The sequence below is a fragment of the Schistocerca americana genome, chromosome 3 (assembly GCF_021461395.2).
Source record: "Schistocerca americana isolate TAMUIC-IGC-003095 chromosome 3, iqSchAmer2.1, whole genome shotgun sequence".
Lineage (NCBI taxonomy): Eukaryota > Metazoa > Arthropoda > Insecta > Orthoptera > Acrididae > Schistocerca > Schistocerca americana.
In genome coordinates, this window is record NC_060121.1 from 38,584,665 (window position 1) to 38,606,873 (window position 22,209).

At 44.1% G+C, this 22,209-nt stretch overlaps 1 protein-coding gene across 1 annotated transcript in view; it reads left to right on the forward strand.

The window, feature by feature from the left end:
• LOC124605243 (transient receptor potential-gamma protein-like) overlaps positions 1-22,209 on the forward strand; it is a 454,685-nt gene that overhangs the window by 130,305 nt on the left and 302,171 nt on the right. Inside the window, exon 5 of the mRNA XM_047136797.1 lies at positions 3,632-3,790. Coding sequence (XP_046992753.1) covers positions 3,632-3,790 — 159 coding nt within the window. The remainder of the gene's footprint in view (positions 1-3,631; positions 3,791-22,209) is intronic.

The following is a 22,209-nucleotide window of genomic DNA, read 5'->3' on the forward strand; positions in this document are numbered from 1 at the left end:
TCGGACAGAATCTTCTCACGAAATTTCATTCACCTCCGAATGTGAAAATATTTTGCTGACGCTGACTTACATAGGGAGAAACGATCATGATAATAAAATAATGGAAATCAGAGCTCGCACGGAAAGATAGCTGTTCGTTTCTTCCTTGCGCTGTACGCGATTGGAATAAGAGAGAATTATTGTGAAGGTGGTTCGATGAACCCTCTGCCAGACACTTGAATGTGATTTGCAGAGTATCCATGTAGATGCATGTAGATGTAAATACCCTTCTAGAAATATAAGAAAACGGAATGATTTGATGTCCCCTGTCTGTAGCAGTCATTACCCCGTGTAATAAAGAGCTAGTGGCATTTTACAAGAACGATATTTTCTGAATCCGTTTTGGTTATTTGTCATAAAGTCGTTTTGTTGGATATAATTATATTGTTCGAGCATAGTATATTTTCCAAAATTCTGCTGGAATTCTGATATGGGTCTGTAATTAATCGGGTTACTCCTATTTCCTTTCTCGGGGATTGGTGTGACTTGTGCAACTTTCCACACTTTGCGTACGGATCTTTCCATGAGCGAGCGGTTGTATATGACTGTGTAGTACTAATCAGCATACTCTGAAAGAAACCCGACTTGTTTTCATTCTGGATCGGAGGCCTTGCATTTTTTAAAAGTGTTTTAAGCTGATTTACTGCACCGAGGATATCCACTTCTAAGTTACTCACGTTGGAAGTTGTTCTTGATTCGAATTCTGGAATATTTACTTCGTCTTATTTTATGAATGAATTTCGGAAAACTGTTTTGTAATTGTGCTGTATTAACACTGTCATCCATAACATCACCATTGCCATTGCGTCGTGAAGGTGATTGCGTCTTGCCAGTGGCTTAGTTTACGTACGAGCAGAATCTCGTTGGGTTTTATGCGAGACAGAGTTTCGTTATGGAAACTATTAAAAGCATCTTGCATTGAAGTTCGTGCCAAATTCGGAGCTTCTGTAAAACATGGCCGATATTGGGTATTGTGCGTTTTTCTTTTTCCTTTAATTTGGCCAGGTTTTTTGTTGCTTCTGGAACAGTGTTCTGACCTGTTTTGTATACCGTGGGCGATCAGCACCATCTCCTATTAATTTATTTGGTATATATCTCTCAATTGCCGTCCATACTATTTCTTTGAATTTAAACCACGTCTCGTGTACGCTTACATAGTTAGATTACAGGGAGTGGAGCCTGTTTCTTACGAAGGTGTCAAGCGAACTTTTATATGCTTTTTAAAACAGATGTATTTTGCGTTTACCTTTGGTGGGTTTGGCTGTTACGGTACTCAGTCTAGCTACAACAACCTTGTGTTCACTAGTCTCCGAATCCGTCACGATACTCCATATCTGGTCAGTATTATTTGTTGGTAAGAGGTCAAGTATGTTTTAGCAACCATTTACACTAAGAGTTGAGTCCTGAGCCGAGTGTTCAAAATAATTTTCTGAAAAAGCATTCTGTACGATTTCGGATGACATTGTATGCCTACCACCGGCTTTAAACGTGTATTTTCGCCAGCATGTCGAGGCTAGACTGACGTCACCAGCAACTATAGTTGTACGAGTGAGGTGCCTATTCGAAATGAGACTCAGTTTTTCTTCGAACTGTTCAGAAACAATAAAAACCCAAAAAGGGCCTCCTGCACGGGTTTTTCGACGGAATCGAAGTACGGCACAGCTACAGGAATCACTCTGGCTCGGTCCCCGACATTCAAAGAGCAACGCATTGAGTTAAGTAAGAGACTCGGGTCGACAGCGATTGTGCTTCACACGGCGCGCTACGCTGTGCTGCTCTCGCCCGTGTGCGTTCTGGTGGTGGAATGTTGGGGGCGTGCGTGTGTAGACGGCGCCCGCGCGAGGGACCGATGTGCAGCTTGATGAAGCCACGAGACTTTAGACCTGCTTCCACTCAGTCACAGCTAATATTGCAGTGTAAGCTCTAAGGAACAAGGCACTGCTACGAGTGAAAGTCTGACAATGCCAGCCACTCGTGCTGGCAAAACGTCAGATAAATAATCGCACAAACTTCGGCCGAAGAACCTGAGACAGAAGCCGGCAGGCAGTTCGATGAAATACCCAATAAGTTTGCACTTTATACGACGGTGGCAAGACGTCGCCCTCATTTGCCATCAAACTGATAAATGTGAAGCAGAGAGCAATTTTGTTGTTGTGACTAGTCCGTCGTTTCCCGCACAAAGTTATGGACCCACAGAGGGAGAAGTTGCGTTATTGTTCGATTAACGTACACCGTGTCGAACTCTGAAACATTGAAACATATAGACAAATCTTGGGCCCGTTCGATCACTTTGACCGTTTGAGCAGCAGTAGCACAGAAGAAGAGCACGTCTCCTGTTGCTAACAACTCTGTGTGTGTGTGTGTGGGGGGGGGGGGGGGGGGTCAGAGAAGTCTCAAGGACGTCTTATCTCCAGAATATTACTTGCACTATTGTGAGAACATTTTGAGTTCCTTTCGAAGCAGCTTTTTTTTTTTTCGTGAAATTGAATAATTTCTCGGTGTAGGATTTTTGTCTGCAAGCAGCCCCATTCTCTGCCCTATCACATTTATAGACAGAGATTAGTAATACGATAAGGTTTGTTAAAATTGTTTTAAGGGTGGTCCACATTGCTGGAATGAGCTTGGAAGACTTCCTATTGGGGTAGTGGCCGATATTAAACATGAATAAAATATATTAATGTGACAGTGACGGCTAACTACCACTGATTACTAAATCAAAAGCCATATTGTAAATAACTTGTATTTATTGTAAATTATCTCACGATAGAAATTAGATCATATTGAAAAAATCATGAATGAAAACAAATTAAACAAATTGTACACTGTTCTTAGATATACTACACTGGTAACATTGGCTCCCAGCTCTTAATGTTAATGCCGCCAAACTCTTAATCAGCCAATCCCGACGCTGCAAAGGCCTCCCACATCTCCCTCGCGGAGTGATACAATTTCTCCACCTATCCAAAAAATTTCTCTGTCCAAACAGCGGGCGTTGACCCCCAGCGTTTCCCGCACTTTCTTATGAACTGCCCGATCAGAGCTCAGCCCATTTGCCGCTGAAACAGCGCGCGACCGTGCGGCGCCAGCGCGTACGTTGGACGCTGTCTGTCTGCTCGACGTTTCCCCTCTCTCTCTCACCTGGCCCCCGGCGGCGTTCCTTTTGATGCTTGCAGGTCAGCGGCCGCATCCCCTGGGACCCCCGGCCCCTGCACAATGCTCTTCCGGCGCTCGCCGGCCTTCGCCTCCCCGCCTCCATTGGCAAACCCACTTTGCTTACACCTACAGCATGCAACTGAATATTATCATTACCAAAGCCCGTATTATTGCAGACATGTGTATAATCATCACGTATCTCTTTCTAATCCACCTAATAAGACTAATTAACCATTATATGGGTTTATTTACTCCAAATACGCAGAATAATCTGCGAAATGAATGTCACAAATGAAAGCCACCTTTGAAGCTTTCACCTTACTAGCAGAGTACCTGACGTCGCCCGGATATGGATGTACAGATACTGTAGACGATATCAGAAAAAAATGTAGGGACTAGACGTGCGTGGGAGTGCTGTGGAGTGACGCAATGCCCGCAGTCCTGCTGATCCTGGCGTCGCAGCGCATCGAGTCTGTGATCGGGGACTGGTTCGGCAACGACACCGAGCGCCGGCCGCAGCCGCGCCAGGTGGACGTGACGGCGATGCGCGGCGGCCCGCCCTCCGTCGTCGAGTGCATGATCCTCGCCTGGGTCTGCGGTGAGTACACTCTCTCTCTCTCTCTCTCTCTCTCCCTCTCCCTGCAAGCCAACGAGTCAAGCCGAGCCAAACTCCAGAGGCGACGCTGACAGAGTCCTCACTCACTGGCTCATCGTCACCGCTAAGGATAGAAACCTGTCATTTGCAGACGGGGTTGCTCTTATAGGTCAGGCATCGTTTAAGAAGTGATAGTTCAAAATTCCACACCAAAAGAGATGAAACAGGCGATGAAAAGTCTTAAGAAAATATTTCATTATTTAAAACAATTTAAACTTAAATCTATGTAAATAGTTATTTCACTTCTCGATTACATATGAAGAAATATGTGTCAGGAGGTGAAATTTTCTATGAAAATACTACCAGAAGCACGTTCAGAAAAACAGTGCTTCTTTGGCCTTGCGAAGCAGCGGGCACTAAGCTCGTGATTGATAAAAAAAGGACCTGTCACGGCTGCACTTACGTAGAACCTAACTAGACGAAGCGGCAGAAATGCATTCACACACACCGATCCCCACCAACTTATTGTTTTGGGTGCACAAAAGAAGCGTTTCTAATTTTTAAATCAGAATAACACCGAAAATATCGTGAAGATATTACGATAGGGTCAAATTACTGTGGTGACTCTTGCACGAAATGTTATCAGAACTACGTGATGAAGTGGAAAGCTATTTTAGTGACGTATAACATTTATCTCAGTACCCCATCCGAACGAGCCTCGGAACGCCTCAAAGTTTCGGCCGACCGCCGCGTCATCCTCAGCTGAAGACTTAAGTAGATGCAGATAGGGAGGAGCTAGTGGTCAGCACACTGCTGCCAGTGAGCCGCTACTTGCCGGTCAGCTAGAGCTCGGAGCTCGGTGTACCCGGCGCACCCCGCCTGCCGACAGCACTCGGCAGACCCGGACGGTCACTCCTGCGAGAGCTACCTGAGCCCGACACCACTGAACTGCGGTGGCCTGGCGGGAACCGGTGTTACCGCTGCGGCGAGGCCGTTGGCAACAAATAATGTTAGTACACTCAAATGACACTGCTCTAAATTATCATTTCGTTTCGACCTACCGCTTAAATTCTTTGAGTCACAGTACTAATATGAAGACCTCACCTGGAAACAGGGGGAAGGAACTAGCTAGTTGTTTTGAGAAATTATGCAGTAAAGTTTCAGTAACAACTCCTAAATAAGATTTTTGATTCAGATAAGTTTTTCTTTTCAAATACTTCTTGAGTAACTACATATTTTGGCCAAAGTTTTATTCTTACAAATGCATTACTGGGGATTTAACATTGTTTAAATGCAAACTGAGTACATTTCACATCTGTTAGCATTTACACTCAACTGTTTATTTCTTAGGCAAGTTAATGAGACAGCATTGTGAAACCTCTCATAATACCTAGTTATCATTTCCGAACTGTTTCAGTTCATGATACTACAACTTGATTTACCCAATTTCTGCAATAATACATTGTAATGGTCTCAAAAATTAATCTATGATTCAGTGGAGTATAAAATTAATTGTTTTGTCACCTCACTCCCTACGGCCCCATCCCCTCCCCACCTACCATTTTGGTCGGAATATCAAATGTTGTGGGGAATTTAAATTTTGGCGGGAATTTCTGTGTCCCACCCCACACCACACCTGAGAGTTAGCAGGAAATTAAAAATGGCGGTGCCATGTATAGGACTCAAATACTGATCCTCCCAGACAGAAAGACGAAGTGCACAGCCCACCACATGGAAAATGCCCAAATGCCGAAGAGGAAGGTTAGGTTAGTGTACTTTGCTTACTTTTCTTGGGAACCAGGATTAAAGACCAGTCACAATTACGTAACAAATCATAAAGTTCAGCCCTAATTACACAACTATATGCATAGCGCTGCACAATGAGCACCTAAAATCGCAACACAGCTCAAAAATGGACAGTGCCACACAACTGGGAAAAAATTTTACAGTGACACTCGAAGCTGGTGACAGACGTACTCACCTATAAAGTGGCGGGAATGGGAATGGGGTGGAAGGTGGTGTCTTTATTTTTTATGGGAATAGTGATGAACTGACGAGATGCTGGTGTTGGACAGAGGAGACTTTAATACGTATACAGCTGAGGACTGGGTCTATCGCTGTTTGGCGTCAGAGTTCGCTACAGACGCCTTCCCCTACACTGCTTGAAAATTACCCAACAGCCCAGGTAAACACGCTAACACAACTGATGGAAAATGCTTCACTGCTCTAATTACACATCGAATTGTCATGAAAAGAAAAGAAATGAGTCGTAATGGAACACGTGTATGGGGAGAAATTGTCTGTGAGCACACTGAGTAGCCACGCCTCCAACAGCTGCAGAATGCCAGCCACTCTGTGAGAAGACATTTCATTGTAACAGTTGTCTCTTATAACTGAGCACCCGTTAAAAAGCAAAACACAATCGCGACAACAATAAATGTACTCTTTCCACGAAGATAGGAGCAGTCCATGTTCTTTTAGTTTTATGAGCAAAATCGTCATAGCTTTTATGTTCGGTGGCAGGATACGATTCACATTTCATTATTTGGCGACATTCAGGAGTAAAATACAGGGAGCGAAAGGCTATTTACAATTTGTACAGAAACCAGATTGGCAGTTATAAGAGTCGAGGGACATGAAAGGGAAGCAGTGGTTGGGAAGGGAGTAAGACAGGGTTGTAGCCTCTCCCCGATGTTATTCAATCTGTATATTGAGCAAGCAGTAAAGGAAACAAAAGAAAAATTCGGAGTAGGTATTAAAATCCATGGAGAAGAAATAAAAACTTTGAGGTTCGCCGATGACATTGTAATTCTGTCAGAGACAGCAAAGGACTTGGAAGAGCAGTTGAATGGAATGGACAGTGTCTTGAAAGGAGGATATAAGATGAACATCAACAAAAGCAAAACGAGGATAATGGAATGTAGTCGAATTAAGTCGGTTGATGCTGAGGGAAATAGATTAGGAAATCACACACTTAAAGTAGGAAAGGAGTTTTGCTATTTGGGGAGCAAAATAACTGATGATGGTCGAAGTAGAGAGGATATAAAATGTGTTAACATCGGGTATAGATTTAAGTGATAGGAAGTCGTTTCTGAAAGTATTTATATGGAGTGTGGTCATGTATGGAAGTGAAACGTGGACGATAAGTAGTTTGGACAAGAAGAGAATAGAAGCTTTCGAAATGTAGTGCTACAGAAGAATGTTGAAGATTAGGTGGGTAGATAACGTAACTAATGAGGAGGTATTGAATAGGATTGGGGAGAAGAGAAGTTTGTGGCACAACTTGACTAGAAGAAGGGATCGGTTGGTAGGACATGTGTTGAGGCATCAAGGGATCACCAATTTAGTATTGGAGGGCAGCGTGGAGGGCAAAAATCTTAGAGGGACACCAAGAGATGAATACACTTAGCAGATATAGAAGGATGTAGGTGCCGTAGGTACTGGGAGATAAAGAAGCTTGCACAGGATAGAGTAGCATGGAGAGCTGCATCAAACCAGTCTCAGGACTGAAGACCACAACAACAACAACAAGTCGTAGAGTCAGTTCGGTAATTTTCACATCTGTCAACGCCTGCTTTCTTTGGGATTGGAATTATTATATTCTTCTTGAAGTCTGAGGGTATTTCGCCTGTCTTGTACATCTTGCTCACCAGATGGTAGAGTTTTGTCAGGATTGGCTCTCCCAAGGCCCTCAGTAGTTCTAATGGAATGTTGTCTACTCCTGGGGCTTTGTTTCGACTCAGGTCTTTCAGTGCTCTGTCAAACTCTTCACACAGTATCATATCTCCCATTTCATCTTCATCTACATTCTCTTCCATTTCCATAATATTGTCCTCAAGTCCATCGCCCTTGTATAGACCCTCTATATACTCCTTCCACCTTTATGCTTTCCCTTCTTTGCTTAGAACTGGGTTTCGATCTGAGCTCTTGATATTCATACATGTTTTTCTCTTTTCTCGAAAGTTATCTTTAATTTTCCAGTGGGCAGTATCTATCTTACCCCTAGTGAGATAAGCATCTACATCCCTACATTTGTCCTCTAGCCATCTCTGTTTAGCCATTTTGCACTTCCTGTCGATCTCATTTTTGAGACGTTTGTATTCCTTTTTGACTGCTTCATTTACTGCATTAAAGCAGACTAGCAATGGAAAAAAGGACATTCCTGGCCAAGAGAATTCTACTAGTATCAAATATCTGCCTTCATTTGAGGAAGAAACTTCTGAGAACGTACGTCAGGAGCACAGCACTGTATGGTAGTGAAACTTGGACTTTGGGAAAACCGGAACAGAAGAGAATCGAATTATTTGAGATGTGGTGCTACAGAGGAATGTTGATAATTAGGTGGACTGATTAGTAGGGAATGAGGAAGTTCTTCGCAGAATTGGAGAGGAAAGGAACATGTGGAAAACACTGATAAGGAGAAGGGACAGGATGATAGGACATCTGTTAAGACATGAGGGAATGACTTCCATGGTACTAGAGGTAGCTGTCGAGGGCATAAACTGTGGAGGAAGACAGATATTAGTATACATCCAGCAAATAACTGAGGACGTAGGTTGCAAGTGTTACTCTAAGATGAAGTTAGCACAGGAGAGGAATTCGTGGCGGGCCGCATCAAACCAGCCAGAAGACTGATGACGAAAAAAAAAAAATCCCTCATGCTAGTACCTTCCTGGTGCTGACTCCAGGCATTGGGATAATGCTTCAGAATTGATAGCACAGTTGATTAATATGAAATATTTCAACCCACATCCATCTGGAGCTCCATCATGTATAAATCGTCCGTTACAACATCGCAACACTCTCATGTCTGATATGCACCCTCTTCGACATGCACACATCTGGAGAGGTCTTGTGCATTTGTGTGGGTATTGTGGGTAAGACTGATGTGGTACAGCTTTCGCTGAATAGCAGTTACGAACAAAGCTCGCTCTGTTCCTTCACGAGACGTGGAATGTGATGGGTGTGGACTCTCACACTTCTGGTCAGTTGCAGATAAAATTGGCGACCGTGTTGCAGGGAGGACTGGTCAAGAACAATGTGGGAGGGATGTGACAATCTCTGACTTTATCCTACGAATGCGAGAATACCCTGTGACGTCCATCCACTACTTCTTCTACACTATTCTGGTGTCCTAGGAAGGAATTGTCAGTCTATATCCAACGCTCGAGCTGCTTATAAACCAACTACAACAAAATCAGGAAACTGCTGTTCTCTCTTTAGGAAAATTAATGGTTTTTATAAGTCTTTTTGTCCGCCGCTCTTGGTCTCACGGTAGCGTTCTCGCTTCCCGGGTTCGCTTCCCGATGGGGTCAGGGATTTTCACCTGCCCCGAGACGACTGGGTGTTGTTGTGTCGTCTTCATCATCATCATCATCATCATCATCATTCATCCCCATTACGGTCGGAGGAAAGCGACCTTGCCTAGCACGGCGGTACGGGTCTCTCGCATCGTTCTCCTACGCTCTGTCAAGGAGCATGGAACTTCATTTCCATAAGTCTTTTGAAACCAGAAACGTATATACCTTCAGTCACATTAGCTGTGTCACTCGTGTTTATTATTGGTGGTAGCAGGAGCTTTAACAAATGCCGTTATGTATCACTAGGAAGCAGAACGAGGAAAAAAACAACATGAATATTGTCGATAGTAGATACATTGAGCTATCACCCATGTTCTGCTGCACACGAAGAAGCAGCAACTGCATACGAGGGAGTAAGCACAATGGTCAGTAGGCAGAGGAGGTGCAACAGTCTTACTGCTGTTTGCAGTAGAATCACAATGGTTCTGGTAGTATTCCTCTTGCCTGGCGTGATGTTGTGTAGTTTTGCTCATGTATAGGATAATGCAGAAATTTCGTCCTAACACCACGTTTCTAGAGTATACCCTCCTCGCATTATTAAGACAGATATATGTGGCATCTGTCAGCTCTCCTAAAGAACACGCTAGGGAATGACTAAAGTGTGATAAACGCATTGACTCTTCTCGTCGTCCTTGACATTGTTTGTGAGAATCAACAGTAATTCGATAAATCTATATTCGACTGCACGTGTCGGAACACAGTTAAGGATTGGGATACACGTGTGACGCCTGCTTTAATGCACTGCCTCTGTGTACTACTTATATCACTTCTGTTGATGTATGTGCTAGGAAAACCACGTAGTTTGCACGGGGAAGGGTTAATACTAAATGCGGTCCGAGCATAATTCTTGAGCATTTCTCGATCTTGAGTGTCTGCTTACCACCAACCCACCTCAGTTCCCACATTTTATGGGATTTTTTCCCAAATTTTATGTATTCTCAGTCAATGTACGTAATTTTTCAACAGTTTTTCGCGATTTTACATATTTCGCTGCATTTCCCTCAATTTCACGTAGTTTCCATAAAGTTGTTGCAATTATACCACGTTTTCGTCTATTTTTGCCGATTTTATGTCATTTTTTCATATGTTTTCGATAGTTTTCCGTATGTAAATCGTCATATTGCATACCCATGCGTTATTTGATTTTATACAAGGATATTTGCATGTCCTATACATCAGCCTAACAAAAACTCCTAAGAATTTACCTCTTCCCGTAGACCCACATGCATGCATTTTCAACAGGAAATTCGAGAAATTTATAGTAAGACCTTCTTCGTACCTAGATGAGGCTCAGCGAGTGGTGCAGATCGGAAACTCGTATTCTGGAAACAAATCCGTGTCCTGCTGCGACACATCGGAGGGCTTGTCTATAGACTCAGGTAGCGATGCACTCGATGATGTAAACTCTAAGTCTGGCGCAGCTCTAGACGTTCATCTGACTTCCACTCTATCGTGTAGGGATCTGCAACAGGGAGTTGACTTACGTACAGAGTTGATTTCTGCAGCTGCGCTGATATTTTCCCCCGTAAGTATAAGCTCTTATTGATTACTAGATGAGCTTCCCTACTTCTGTTTATACCTTCCAACTTTGATACGTCTTCAAAAAACCTCTCAGGACATCTGAAAACTGAAGATTTTGGCTATTTTTTTATCCTAGTAGTAAGTTATTCGTTAGCTGACAGTGTTCAACTGTACTTAGCATGCTGGAACGTGAGTTTCCCTTCTCCGTACCAAAGTGCACATCTCCGGCAGCGTAATTTATACACGAGCAGTTAGCAAATTTTGCTTTCGAACCGTAACCGTCTCCGCTGAGGGCTGTACACACAAATATGTAGACACTATGCGTGCATATTACCGATCATGAAGTCTCGATTTAAGCCACTTGTGCGTTATTTTCGACAGTGCTACAGCGCCGCAAATAGCGAAGAACTCTTCGCAAAACGATTCTGTATGGGATGCAAGCACATTTAAATTCATCTACATCTACATCTACATTTCTACATCTACATTTATACTCCGCAAGCCACCCAACGGTGTGTGGCGGAGGGCACTTTACGTGCCACTGTCATTACCTCCCTTTCCTGTTCCAGTCGCGTATGGTTCGCGGGAAGAACGACTGTCTGAAAGCCTCCGTGCGCGCTCTAATCTCTCTAATTTTACATTCGTGATCTCCTCGGGAGGTATAAGTAGGGGGAAGCAATATATTCGATACCTCATCCAGAAACGCACCCTCTCGAAACCTGGCGAGCAAGCTACACCGCGATGCAGAGCGCCTCTCTTGCAGAGTCTGCCACTTGAGTTTATTAAACATCTCCGTAACGCTATCACGGTTACCAAATAACCCTGTGACGAAACGCACCGCTCTTCTTTGGATCTTCTCTATCTCCTCCGTCAGACCGATCTGGTACGGATCCCACACTGATGAGCAATACTCAAGTATAGGTCGAACGAGTGTTTTGTAAGCCACCTCCTTTGTTGATGGACTACATTTTCTAATTCTAAGCACTCTCCCAATGAATCTCAACCTGGTACCCGCCTTACCAACAATTAATTTTATATGATCATTCCACTTCAAATCGTTCCGCACGCATACTCCCAGATATTTTACAGAAGTAACTGCTACCAGTGTTTGTTCCGCTATCATATAATCATACAATAAAGGATCCTTCTTTCTATGTATTCGCAATACATTACATTTGTCTATGTTAAGGGTCAGTTGCCACTCCCTGCACCAAGTGCCTATCCGCTGCAGATCTTCCTGCATTTTGCTACAATTTTTTAATGCTGCAACTTCTCTGTATACTACAGCATCATCCGCGAAAAGCCGCATGGAACTTCCGACACTATCTACTAGGTCATTTATATATATTGTGAAAAGCAATGGTCCCATAACACTCCCCTGTGGCACGCCAGAGGTTACTTTAACGTCTGTAGACGTCTCTCCATTGATAACAACATGCTGTGTTCTGTTTGCTAAAAACTCTTCAATCCAGCCACACAGCTGGTCTGATATTCCGTAGGCTCTTACTTTGTTTATCAGGCGACAGTGCGGAACTGTATCGAACGCCTTCCGGAAGTCAAGAAAAATAGCATCTACCTGGGAGCCTGTATCTAATATTTTCTGGGTCTCATGAACAAATAAAGCGAGTTGGGTCTCACACGATCTCTGTTTCCGGAATCCATGTTGATTCCTACATAGTAGATTACATCGTGTTAAAGGGAATAACATCTTCGACGCAAGTTATACTACTGATATTTCATGAAAATATTATCCATATTCTCCAGTAATAATAACAAACCAAGGCAAACTGTCGCTCCTAATAGAAATCGGCTGTATCCATTCTCATGGAAACATATTCATATTATTATCATCGTGAATGCATGTTTAAAAGTAGATGTGCTACCACAAGTCCTGTGTTATTTCATACCTTATATTCTTTAATTGCAAAGCATGTACCACTTGAATTATAGCTTTGTGTGGCACATAAAAATGATAATGTTTTTCCAAAATGTGAGTAGATTGCATGAGACAGGTTGTGATAATCAAACTGCTTACAAAACTGGAACACAGGAATATGCTGCAATTGTGAATGATTGTATGCTGCATGATAGAGAGTTTACAGGCAAGGCGCTTGACAGGGGTTATGGAGCAAAAATGTCAAATGTAAGCATGCACACGGTATTTGTTTCAACGACGTGGTGAAATCTTATAGGAGGTTGTATTACAAGATAGGCTCTCATGATGCGTTTGTTAATACGATTGTGATATACCATCGCACTGGTAAAACAGGACGTGCCGCAGTGTACAAAACGGCAATGTCCTCTTCAATTACAGCTTCTTGTTGTCGAACGTAAATTGATTGTTTCCTTTCCGACATCTTAGCAAATGCCGTGAAAGGCTATATCCTGCAATGTTATTTCACGTGTCTGAAATGTTTGTAATACACACGTGCATGACAGTTGATTTACAAAAAATGGTTCAAATGGGTCTGAGCACTATGGGACTTAACTGCTGAGGTCATCAGTCCCCTAGAACTTAGAACGACTTAAACATAACTAACCTAAGGACATCACACACATCCATGCCGCAGCGGTCGCGCGGTTCCAGACTGTAGCGCTTAAAACCGCTCGGCTACTCCGGCCGGCGTTGATTTACAAACACCAATTTGAACATGAGATAGATGTTCTTTCTTCGGACTTTAAACTCTCGCTTTTTCTTTACTATGATGACGGTTTCGAAGTAACGAAGCCATTCCGCAATGATTGATAGTGTTCACAGCGAAAGTGGAAGTTTTCTCCTCTTGTTTTATGCAGGGTGGTCACACACGACCTCTGCAGTTTGGTCTTCTCTGATTGGCGGCGTGGCTGTAGTTTTTCTCACTTCATTGAATGTCGCCAAATAATGAGATGTGAATTGTATCCTGCCGTCGAACATACGAACTGTAACGATTTTGCTCATAAAACTAAAAGAACATGGACTGCTCCTATCTTCGTGGAAAGAGTACATTTATTATCGTCGCGATTGTGTTTTGCTTTTTAACAGGTGCTCAATTATAAGGTATGTGTTGAGGTTAAATAGAACTGTTACAATGAAATGTCTTCTCGCAGAATGGCTGGCCTACTGGAGGCGTCGGAGGCGTGGCCACTCTGTGTGCTCAGACACAGCTGAGCACCGACCAGGGGGACAGCGAGAGCTTTGTGTGGTGTGGCGCGGTTACTTTTCAGACGAATAAACAAGGTGCACTTGTGGGGAGGGGGCCTCACATTGTTTAGCTGGTGGTGAGGGGCCAATGCCTGCACCTCCACCTCAAGCCGGGCTGGGTGCCACACGCGGCACGCCCACTCGTCTGCCGGCGGAACGGTGGTGTGCTGCGGAGAAACTGTGAGGGGTGCGCTGGCAGCTGGTTGTACTCCAAGCATCCATCTGGAGAGTTCTCTGGAATTTCGTTGATGTTCCAGCAAGGTCTAGTCTTTCCCAGAAATACGTTTAACAGATTACATGAAGCGTCCTGTTCTTGTCATTTGTCTATCTGTGACCGTTTTATGCAGATTGGAGACAGTACATCAATACCACCATAAGTATCAGTAACAAGATAGAACATGCCTCTATCCATGCCTGTTGTGAGGAGAGTAAGGGAAGGGGTGGTGGTGGGAGTGGGGGGGGGGGGTAAGACTGCCGCTAAGATGGTTAGTTTGTGAGCACCCACTGAGGAGGACGCAAATGCAACTCCCACCCCTCTTTCGGGCTGACAATTTTCCCGAGTTCATGTGTTGCATTATGACCCACTGATTATAAGCGCAATTTTTTTCTTTTCACGACAATTCGATGTGTAATGATAACAGTGAAATATTTCCCATCAATTGTGGTGGTGTGTATTGGCTTCGATTACCTGGTCTGCAAGGTGGTTGTCGAGAAAAGTAGGGGAGAGTGTGTGTCGCGAACTCTTAACGACAAACAGCGATAGATACAGTCCTCAGCTGTATGCTTTCAGGTAATATACTTATTAAACTTCTCTGTCCAGCACCAGCTTCTCGTCAATTGAACACTATTCCCACTTAAAATAAAGACAGTACCTTCCACTCCAGCCTTTCTCCAGCCACCTCGTAGGTGAAGGGTAGAGACTGAGTACACCTTCCACTACATTCGGGTGGTAGTGTAAGTTTTTTTCCTAGCTGGATGACACCAGTTATATTGCATTGTCAATTTTTGACCTGTCTTGCGATTTTAGGTGCTTCTTGTGTAGCGTTATGCATGTAGTTGTGTAATTAGGACGGATCTTATTGATTAATTACGTAATCAGGACAGATCTTTACATCAATTTCCCAACCAAAATAAACAAAGCACGCTAACCTGACCTTCCTCTCCTTCATCTGCACCGTTTCCATGTATATGGGGAAAGGGTTGGGGGAGGGGGGTGGGGGGTGGGGAGTGCACATCTGCTTTGTGTACAGAAAGACCAGCCAGGATTCAAGTCCGAGAAAGGTCTCTGCCACTTTAATTTCCCGCCAATTCCTGGGTGGGAATGGGGTGGGACGTCAGCACTGCCCTGGGACACAGAAATTCCAACCAAAATTCGAAATTCTCGCCAAAGTTAGAAATTTGAGCCAATGGGATAGGTGGTGGAGTGGGATGGGGAATGGTGGGTCAGCGGAGGGGCGGGGACCCTCGTGCATGCTGAGGAAAACACGTGACGTCATTCAGGGGTAGGGGGCGAGGGTGGGGCGTGGGAATTGAGGGTAATAATTGATCAATATCATTAATTTGCATATCACTTTGATATAAAAAGTGTGCTTGCACTGCCCTTACCCTACTACTCATATTACTGGCTTCTGGGTTGACGTCTAGTATTGCTAGCACTGTGCAATGTGGTGTTATCGGAAGACAGTTTCTGCATCAGTATGTGGTAGGTCGTGAGCAATGTGAAGTTCATCCGGTGAAGGCCATCATCTTGAGTACGCCTTTGACTGGGTCATAGACTGTGCTGAAGCATCTAGGACATAGATTCACCACAGTATCGTAACCATGGAATGGAATACTATTAGTGTGAATGCTACCGATCGCAGTGATCAACTCGTGACAAGAGCTGGAGAGCTGGTGTATTTAAAGGGAGTTAGCGTGAGGCAGTATGGCAAAGCTCGGTTTGTATGGACCGAATGTGTCCTCCTTATCCTGCTGCATTCTCTTAAAAGGCTGTGTCGGTCCCTGGCTATGTGCTCTTGTGAAACAGGTACGGTTGCTCGCTACATATCTTACGAGCTAATGAGTATGCTTGTCTCGCTTCCTGTAGCTTTCCGTTGACAGATTGAGCTCCCTCCTGGCCTCATTTCAGGTTACTGAAACCCGCGCTGTGTCTCGTTAGCCGACGCTGTACGCTGCTCAGGGCCCCCCAGAGAGACTGACCTGCGCCGTGACGTCATGACGCGGTCGCTCCCTCGCGCTTATTCTCTCACTGTCCGTACGCCCTCCCAGTACCTGCTCAGAGATAATTATTTCCAGCGTTCTAGCTTTCTGTTTACGTTTACTCGGACTCTGAATCAATTAACAATTTGTCATGAAACTTCCTGGCAGATTAAAACTGTGTGCCCGACCGAGACTCGAACTCGGGACCTTTGCCTTTCGCGAGGTTCGCAGGAGAGCTTCTGTAAAGTTTGCAAGGTAGGAGACGAGATACTGGCAGAAGTGAAGCTGTGAGGACCGGGCGTGAGTCGTGCTTCGGTAGCTCAGATGGTAGAGCACTTGCCCGCGAAAGGCAAAGGTCCCGAGTTCGAGTCTCGGTCGGGCACACAGTTTTAATCTGCCAGGAAGTTTCATATCAGCGCACACTCCGCTGCAGAGTGAAAACCTCATTCTGGGAACAATTTGTCATGTTGCACTGCACTCTCGTTGTTCTCCCGAGACTCGTTATGTTATTATGCCTTATACGGAAATGACCTTGAGCAGCTAAACAGATAACCGACTCGTAAAGGCAACATGTTAGATCTTCTGGTCACCGACAAGCTCGATATTTTCGAGTCCGTAGATCAGCTGATCGGTGATGAGGCTCTTAAGGCAATACTGAATACGACTGTAAAAAGGAATAGCAAGGATATTAGTAAGATATACCTGTTTAGCAAGAGCCATAGGAAATAGATATCAGATAGTTAGCAACAGCGACAAGATAAAGTTTTCAGATTGCCGGATCTGCCAGCTCCGGCATTGACAATACTGTGCACCAATGGACAAAGTTAGAGCGTAAACTTTAGACAGATATGTGGCAAGAAACGTTGTGAGGTATAGGAAAGTTCCGCCGTTGTTCGACAACCGTGACAGAAAGCAGCTACGAAAGCAAAGACAGGTTCGCAGCAAATTCAAAACTGTTTCTTTACAGCCTAGTTCAAATGGTTCAAATGGCTCTAAGCACTATGAGACTTAACATCTAAGGTCATCAGTCCCCTAGAACTTAGAACTACTTAAACCTAACTTAAGGACACCACACACATCCATGCCCGAGGCAGGACTCGAACCTGCAGCAGCAGCACGGTTCCGGACTCAAACGCCTAGAACCGCTCGGCCATAGCGGCGGGCTACAGCGTTGTGTAGACATCGGATTTACAATTATTATTCAATTATCCGGTCTCTCTTGTATTCTATACAATGGACTTTTTATGTTCTTTTTCGAAACTGATCCGTTATATTATTTCTCTTTGCATTCCATGGATTATTGTCCATGAAAAAGAATAAAGATTGATAATAATATGACTAGACAGTTTGTTTTTTACATTTCTGTCGTGATATAGCCAGTGTAAATCATCCGAATATGAATGGAAAATAATTTAGAATTTAGACTACAATGCTGATGTTGCATTCTTCAGAAGCCTGATTGTTCGGAAGCCGGGACGTGTCACTGTGACCGCCGCAACAAAAGAACAAGGCGTGGAAAGCACAATTAAAGGCAACAGCGCCGGTGCGTCGCGTACGCGGGGGGGCCGCCACACTCCGAGTAGTTGACGCCAGGCATGGCAGCCAGGTCGCTGTGGACTGTGTTTGTGTGAAATACAATGGGACAAAACGATCCTCATCTAATTTAGTCGAAAATCTGTCGTCGTTGAACAAATGTAGATTGCAAGGTGCAACTTTTTCTGTGTCGTGCAAATCAGCATGTAATGGCACGCCAGATGACGCGCGAATCCACACGTCACCGAACTGATCTCCTTCCTATACTGAAATATAACAAACTGTATATAGCATAATTAAAAGATAGTACCTTATATTGATGAATCAAACATCAAGTAAATCATTGTCTCCAGTAATTATTTCTAAAGTTCTTATGAACAAATGCAAGAGATATCTACACTCTGAAATGCAGGAACAGACAGAAGATAGGAGACAATTCGTGCCTCTTTAATTCTACAGAGTGAAATAATTAATTCCAGGGTTGGAGGCCTAGCTATGCGCTGCATAGCGTGGACGGAGTTCAGGTAACTGGTCAGCCGGTCCAGTACAGGAGACTCACAGAAGAAACACGTCTAATTTACTCCAGTCTCCTCAAGATGTGTGCAGGCTACCTTTCGTCTCCTCCCCCCTCCCCCACGCGCCGGCCGGGGTGGCCGAGCGGTTCTAGGCGCTACAGTCTCTAACCGCGCGACCGCTACGGTCGCAGGTTCGAATCCTGCCTCGGGCACGGATGTGTGTGATGTCCTTAGGTTAGTTAGGTTTAAGTAGTTCAAAGTTCTAGGGGGCCGATGACCTCAGAAGTTAAGTCGCATAGTGCTTACAGCCATTTGAACCTTTTTTATCACGCCACGCCACGACTTGGGCCAGTCTGTGAAACCTACTACATAGTGGTAATCCTGATTTACAACTTCATCTAAATAACGTTAAATTAAAGCAGTATCTACTGCAACTCAGTAAACCTAAAATGCTTCCGGATGCCTTCAGTGATCAGCATTGAAGTCAGTTCGAAATCTTAGTTAATGGTTGTTGAATTGCCCGACTGTGGGTGCCTCCAGATAGTGCTGTGTGTGGACCACAGAATTCCGGATTTCTCTGCGAATCGTACTGACGTTCTTTTGGAATATCGGCCGCGCTGTACTTTCGGAACACGGAAGACGACAGCTGACCTTTGGCGCCCCTACGTCACGCCGGACCACCGACTGCCAGGACTGCCAGGACCCTATACAAGGCTGTCCACCGGCTTGCTTGCTTAGTTAGAGACGCACTCATCTGTCTATCTTCTAAAGGCGGTATAATGTGCAATGTATTTTAACGCTGAATAAAGGATCTAATATTTCCTTTCTGACGACGTGTTCTAACATTCTGCGTGGTTTCTGTTTCTTCTAAGTCGTGTCTCCCTACCACTTTCGCGCAACGACGCTCTGAGCGCATTTTTTAGGGAATTGACTAGTTTGAACAAGGGACCTGTTGCTGGTAAGGAGACGCCAGACCAGACATGACATGTAGAGTTCAGAAGAGTTCAGTGATACTGGCGATGATATAACCAAATACTTAATGATTTCAGCGTCAGCTCCACTGCAGTCCCTGTAAAAGAAGCTTAATACTAACTAAATTTAGTGGAAGGGATTCAAGGCTTTCCTATTTTTAGTTAGCTGGTAAAATAACGTCGAAAAAGCAGTTAAGTTTACCATTGGAAATTTTATTCTACTCACAAAACATTGTTTATAAATTGCACTATTGATAAAAGGAAATATTTTAATACAGGATGATAAAAACCAACTGCGTTCAACAAAAACGTGAACGAATATTCCCTGAGTGGGTTTCCAAGTTCTACAATGGATCGAAGGATGACCTATGCCATATCACATCTATAATCTAGGTTTAAATTAAGTTTCGCAAAAGAGAAAACTATCAAAACGGTCTACAGTGACCCTCAATTATCTTTAATTACTTATCTAACTTGTCGTAAATTACAGTGGCAGATGCGGCTTCTCAATAATTATATAACAGAAAAATCATCGTGTTTCAGATTTTCACTTACGTAGCAAATGTGAATACCATGAGCTTTAATCGACGATCGACAGTAGTATTACGCAAAACGGGGGTGTAACAGATGAGACTTCTGCAGTTCTGAGTGAAGCCTTATGCGCTGTTATGCGGCATCGCGTGCGTTCATTACCTTGTCGTTGGTTAGGCAGTGTCAGAGGGCGTCGGTCGGCACAGCTCCACGCACCTCGCCGACTCGGAAGCAACTCTCTCCCAACTTCTCCTTACTACAATTTACCGAAGTTGGTTTAAAAAGAACTATCTGGCTGTGTTTTCATCTGACCAATCAGAGTCTCAATGTTAACCTTAAGCTCCGCCTACAAAAATTCTGTCTATCCAATGAGAAACGTTATACTTTTCGTGGTGGGGCAATGTTTTTTAAAGTTTGCAACGTAACAGAGACCCAAAAAAGTCTCACGCTAAAACTTGCAGCTGGTGTGGCCCTTTTAGTGTTATCGTAAGATCTATTCTGTTCTTCTGGAGGGCTCTATCTTTTAACATGGGCTGGGGGGTGGTCCTGGTGGTTAGCTGGCGACGTGGGTGTCCGTCCCTTATCGTAGGGCCTTCTAGCTTAACACGGTTCTGCTCTCGGCTTCTGTTCTCGTTTCTCCCCTCGGAACTGCGTCTGTCTCACGGTGGGAAGGTATGACATGCATTTAGGCATTCTTGTGTTAGTCTGTGGTATTCCATTTGCTCACTCGTTACTCGTGTTACTTTGGTTAATTTAATGTCACGTTTTATTCGGAGCTATGTGACATACTACTGGATTTGCTTATCATGTCAGGGTTTTCATGGAAGGTGTTGGATTTGCCTGACACCTTACAGTGTAACAATGAAGCATGTTGCTGTAGTTGTAACCACAAAGAACGATTTTTTGAAATAAACCACGAAGTTGCAAGTTCGAAAATGCGCCAAAAGAAAACGAGCATTAGGAATTTAATTACGTTGCCGCGTCACATACATCTACAAATACATCACATATCACAATATTGCTGCTATATATTCTTATCAATGAAAATAACTTTATTGATTTGATCTGATTTGATTTGAAATGAGAAGAGAATGTTTTTTGAAACTATTTACAACAATTGAAGCTAATTTATGATAAGATACGATGATTAGCCAGCTCATTATGACCACCTACCTTATAGCCGGTATGTGCACCTTTGGCACGGGTAACAGCGGCGACGCGTAGTGGCATGGGTGCCACGAGGCCTCTTTTTTTATTTTTTTTATTTTATTTTATTTTATTTTTGTAAAAAAAATACAGTTGGACGCGAACAGGCGACTATAAGTTTAGAACACACATCGCTTGCCACTTTTTTTTTTTTTAAGGAGGTGGGGGAGGGCGGGGAAGGCAGAGCGATCAGGGGTCGTAACCCGAGGCCTGGTCACAGTGTCCCCCTCGTCCGTCAAGGAATCAAGGAATCAGGGATGGGAAGGGGAAATCTTTTGTGGGAATTATTATTTATTTTTTACATTTTTATTTACTGTTTGTAATACATTCTGAATGTGGTTTTACTTTATACCACAACAAAAATAAATGTATCTAGCACCGCATCGTGCTCTGAGAAAAGGAAAACAATATCTCGGCACGTTCCTACACCGAGGTAAAGTATATGGGGAAAACGAAAAAAAAGTGCTTCATACAGGGTGCAGAAGGGTGTGTCGCTACTCTCCTTACGCTTCATCATCCAGGTACGTCTTCACGTATATCATGTTATTCCACCGAAAATCGAACTTAGTCTTGTCAGCTCACTCAATGGGTATCTTCTCCTACCTGTTGATGATCCAGCTGCGTGGAGGGTCGCGTAGGGCACTCCCTAAGTAATTAGAAAAATATTCTGTATTTTGGGTTCCGTACGATCTTGCAATGACGTTCTTGTAGGTAGTTCCAAAAGTCGAATACATCTGTAGGTCCATCGTGAAATAAGTAGTGTACCGCATGCGCACGGATCCACGTGACAGCGTTGGTCTCGGGAAATACTGTTGATCCGGAAATAGTAGAAACCGAGGTGTAATGTGTTCCGGAGTCACTCGTAGAAAATACGAAAAAATTTGTCGCACCAAGCGCCAAACGTCTTCTGCCGCGTCACATGTGAGACGGTATTCGTCCGTGTCTGGTATCCCGCAGTCTACGCAGAGAGGCGATTCCGCCATGTTTATCTTGTGGAGGCGTGATCGGGTGATCTGTTTACCATTGACTGTGATGTACCATGTGTGTGGCCGTGCTGTTAAAGGCGCTTCAGTCTGGAACCGCGTGACCACTACGGTCGCAGGTTCGATGGTTCAAATGGTTCAAATGGCTCTGAGCACTATGGGACTCAACTGCTGAGGTCATCAGTCCCCTAGAACTTAGAACTAGTTAAACCTAACTAACCTAAGGACATCACAAACATCCATGCCCGAGGCAGGATTCGAACCTGCGACCGTAGCGGTCTTGCGGTTCCAGACTGCAGCGCCTTTAACCGCACGGCCACTTCGGCCGGCCCGCAGGTTCGAATCCTGCCTCGGGCATGGATGTGTGTGATGTCCTTAGGTTAGTTAGGTTTAATTATTTCTAAGTTCTAGGCGACTGATGA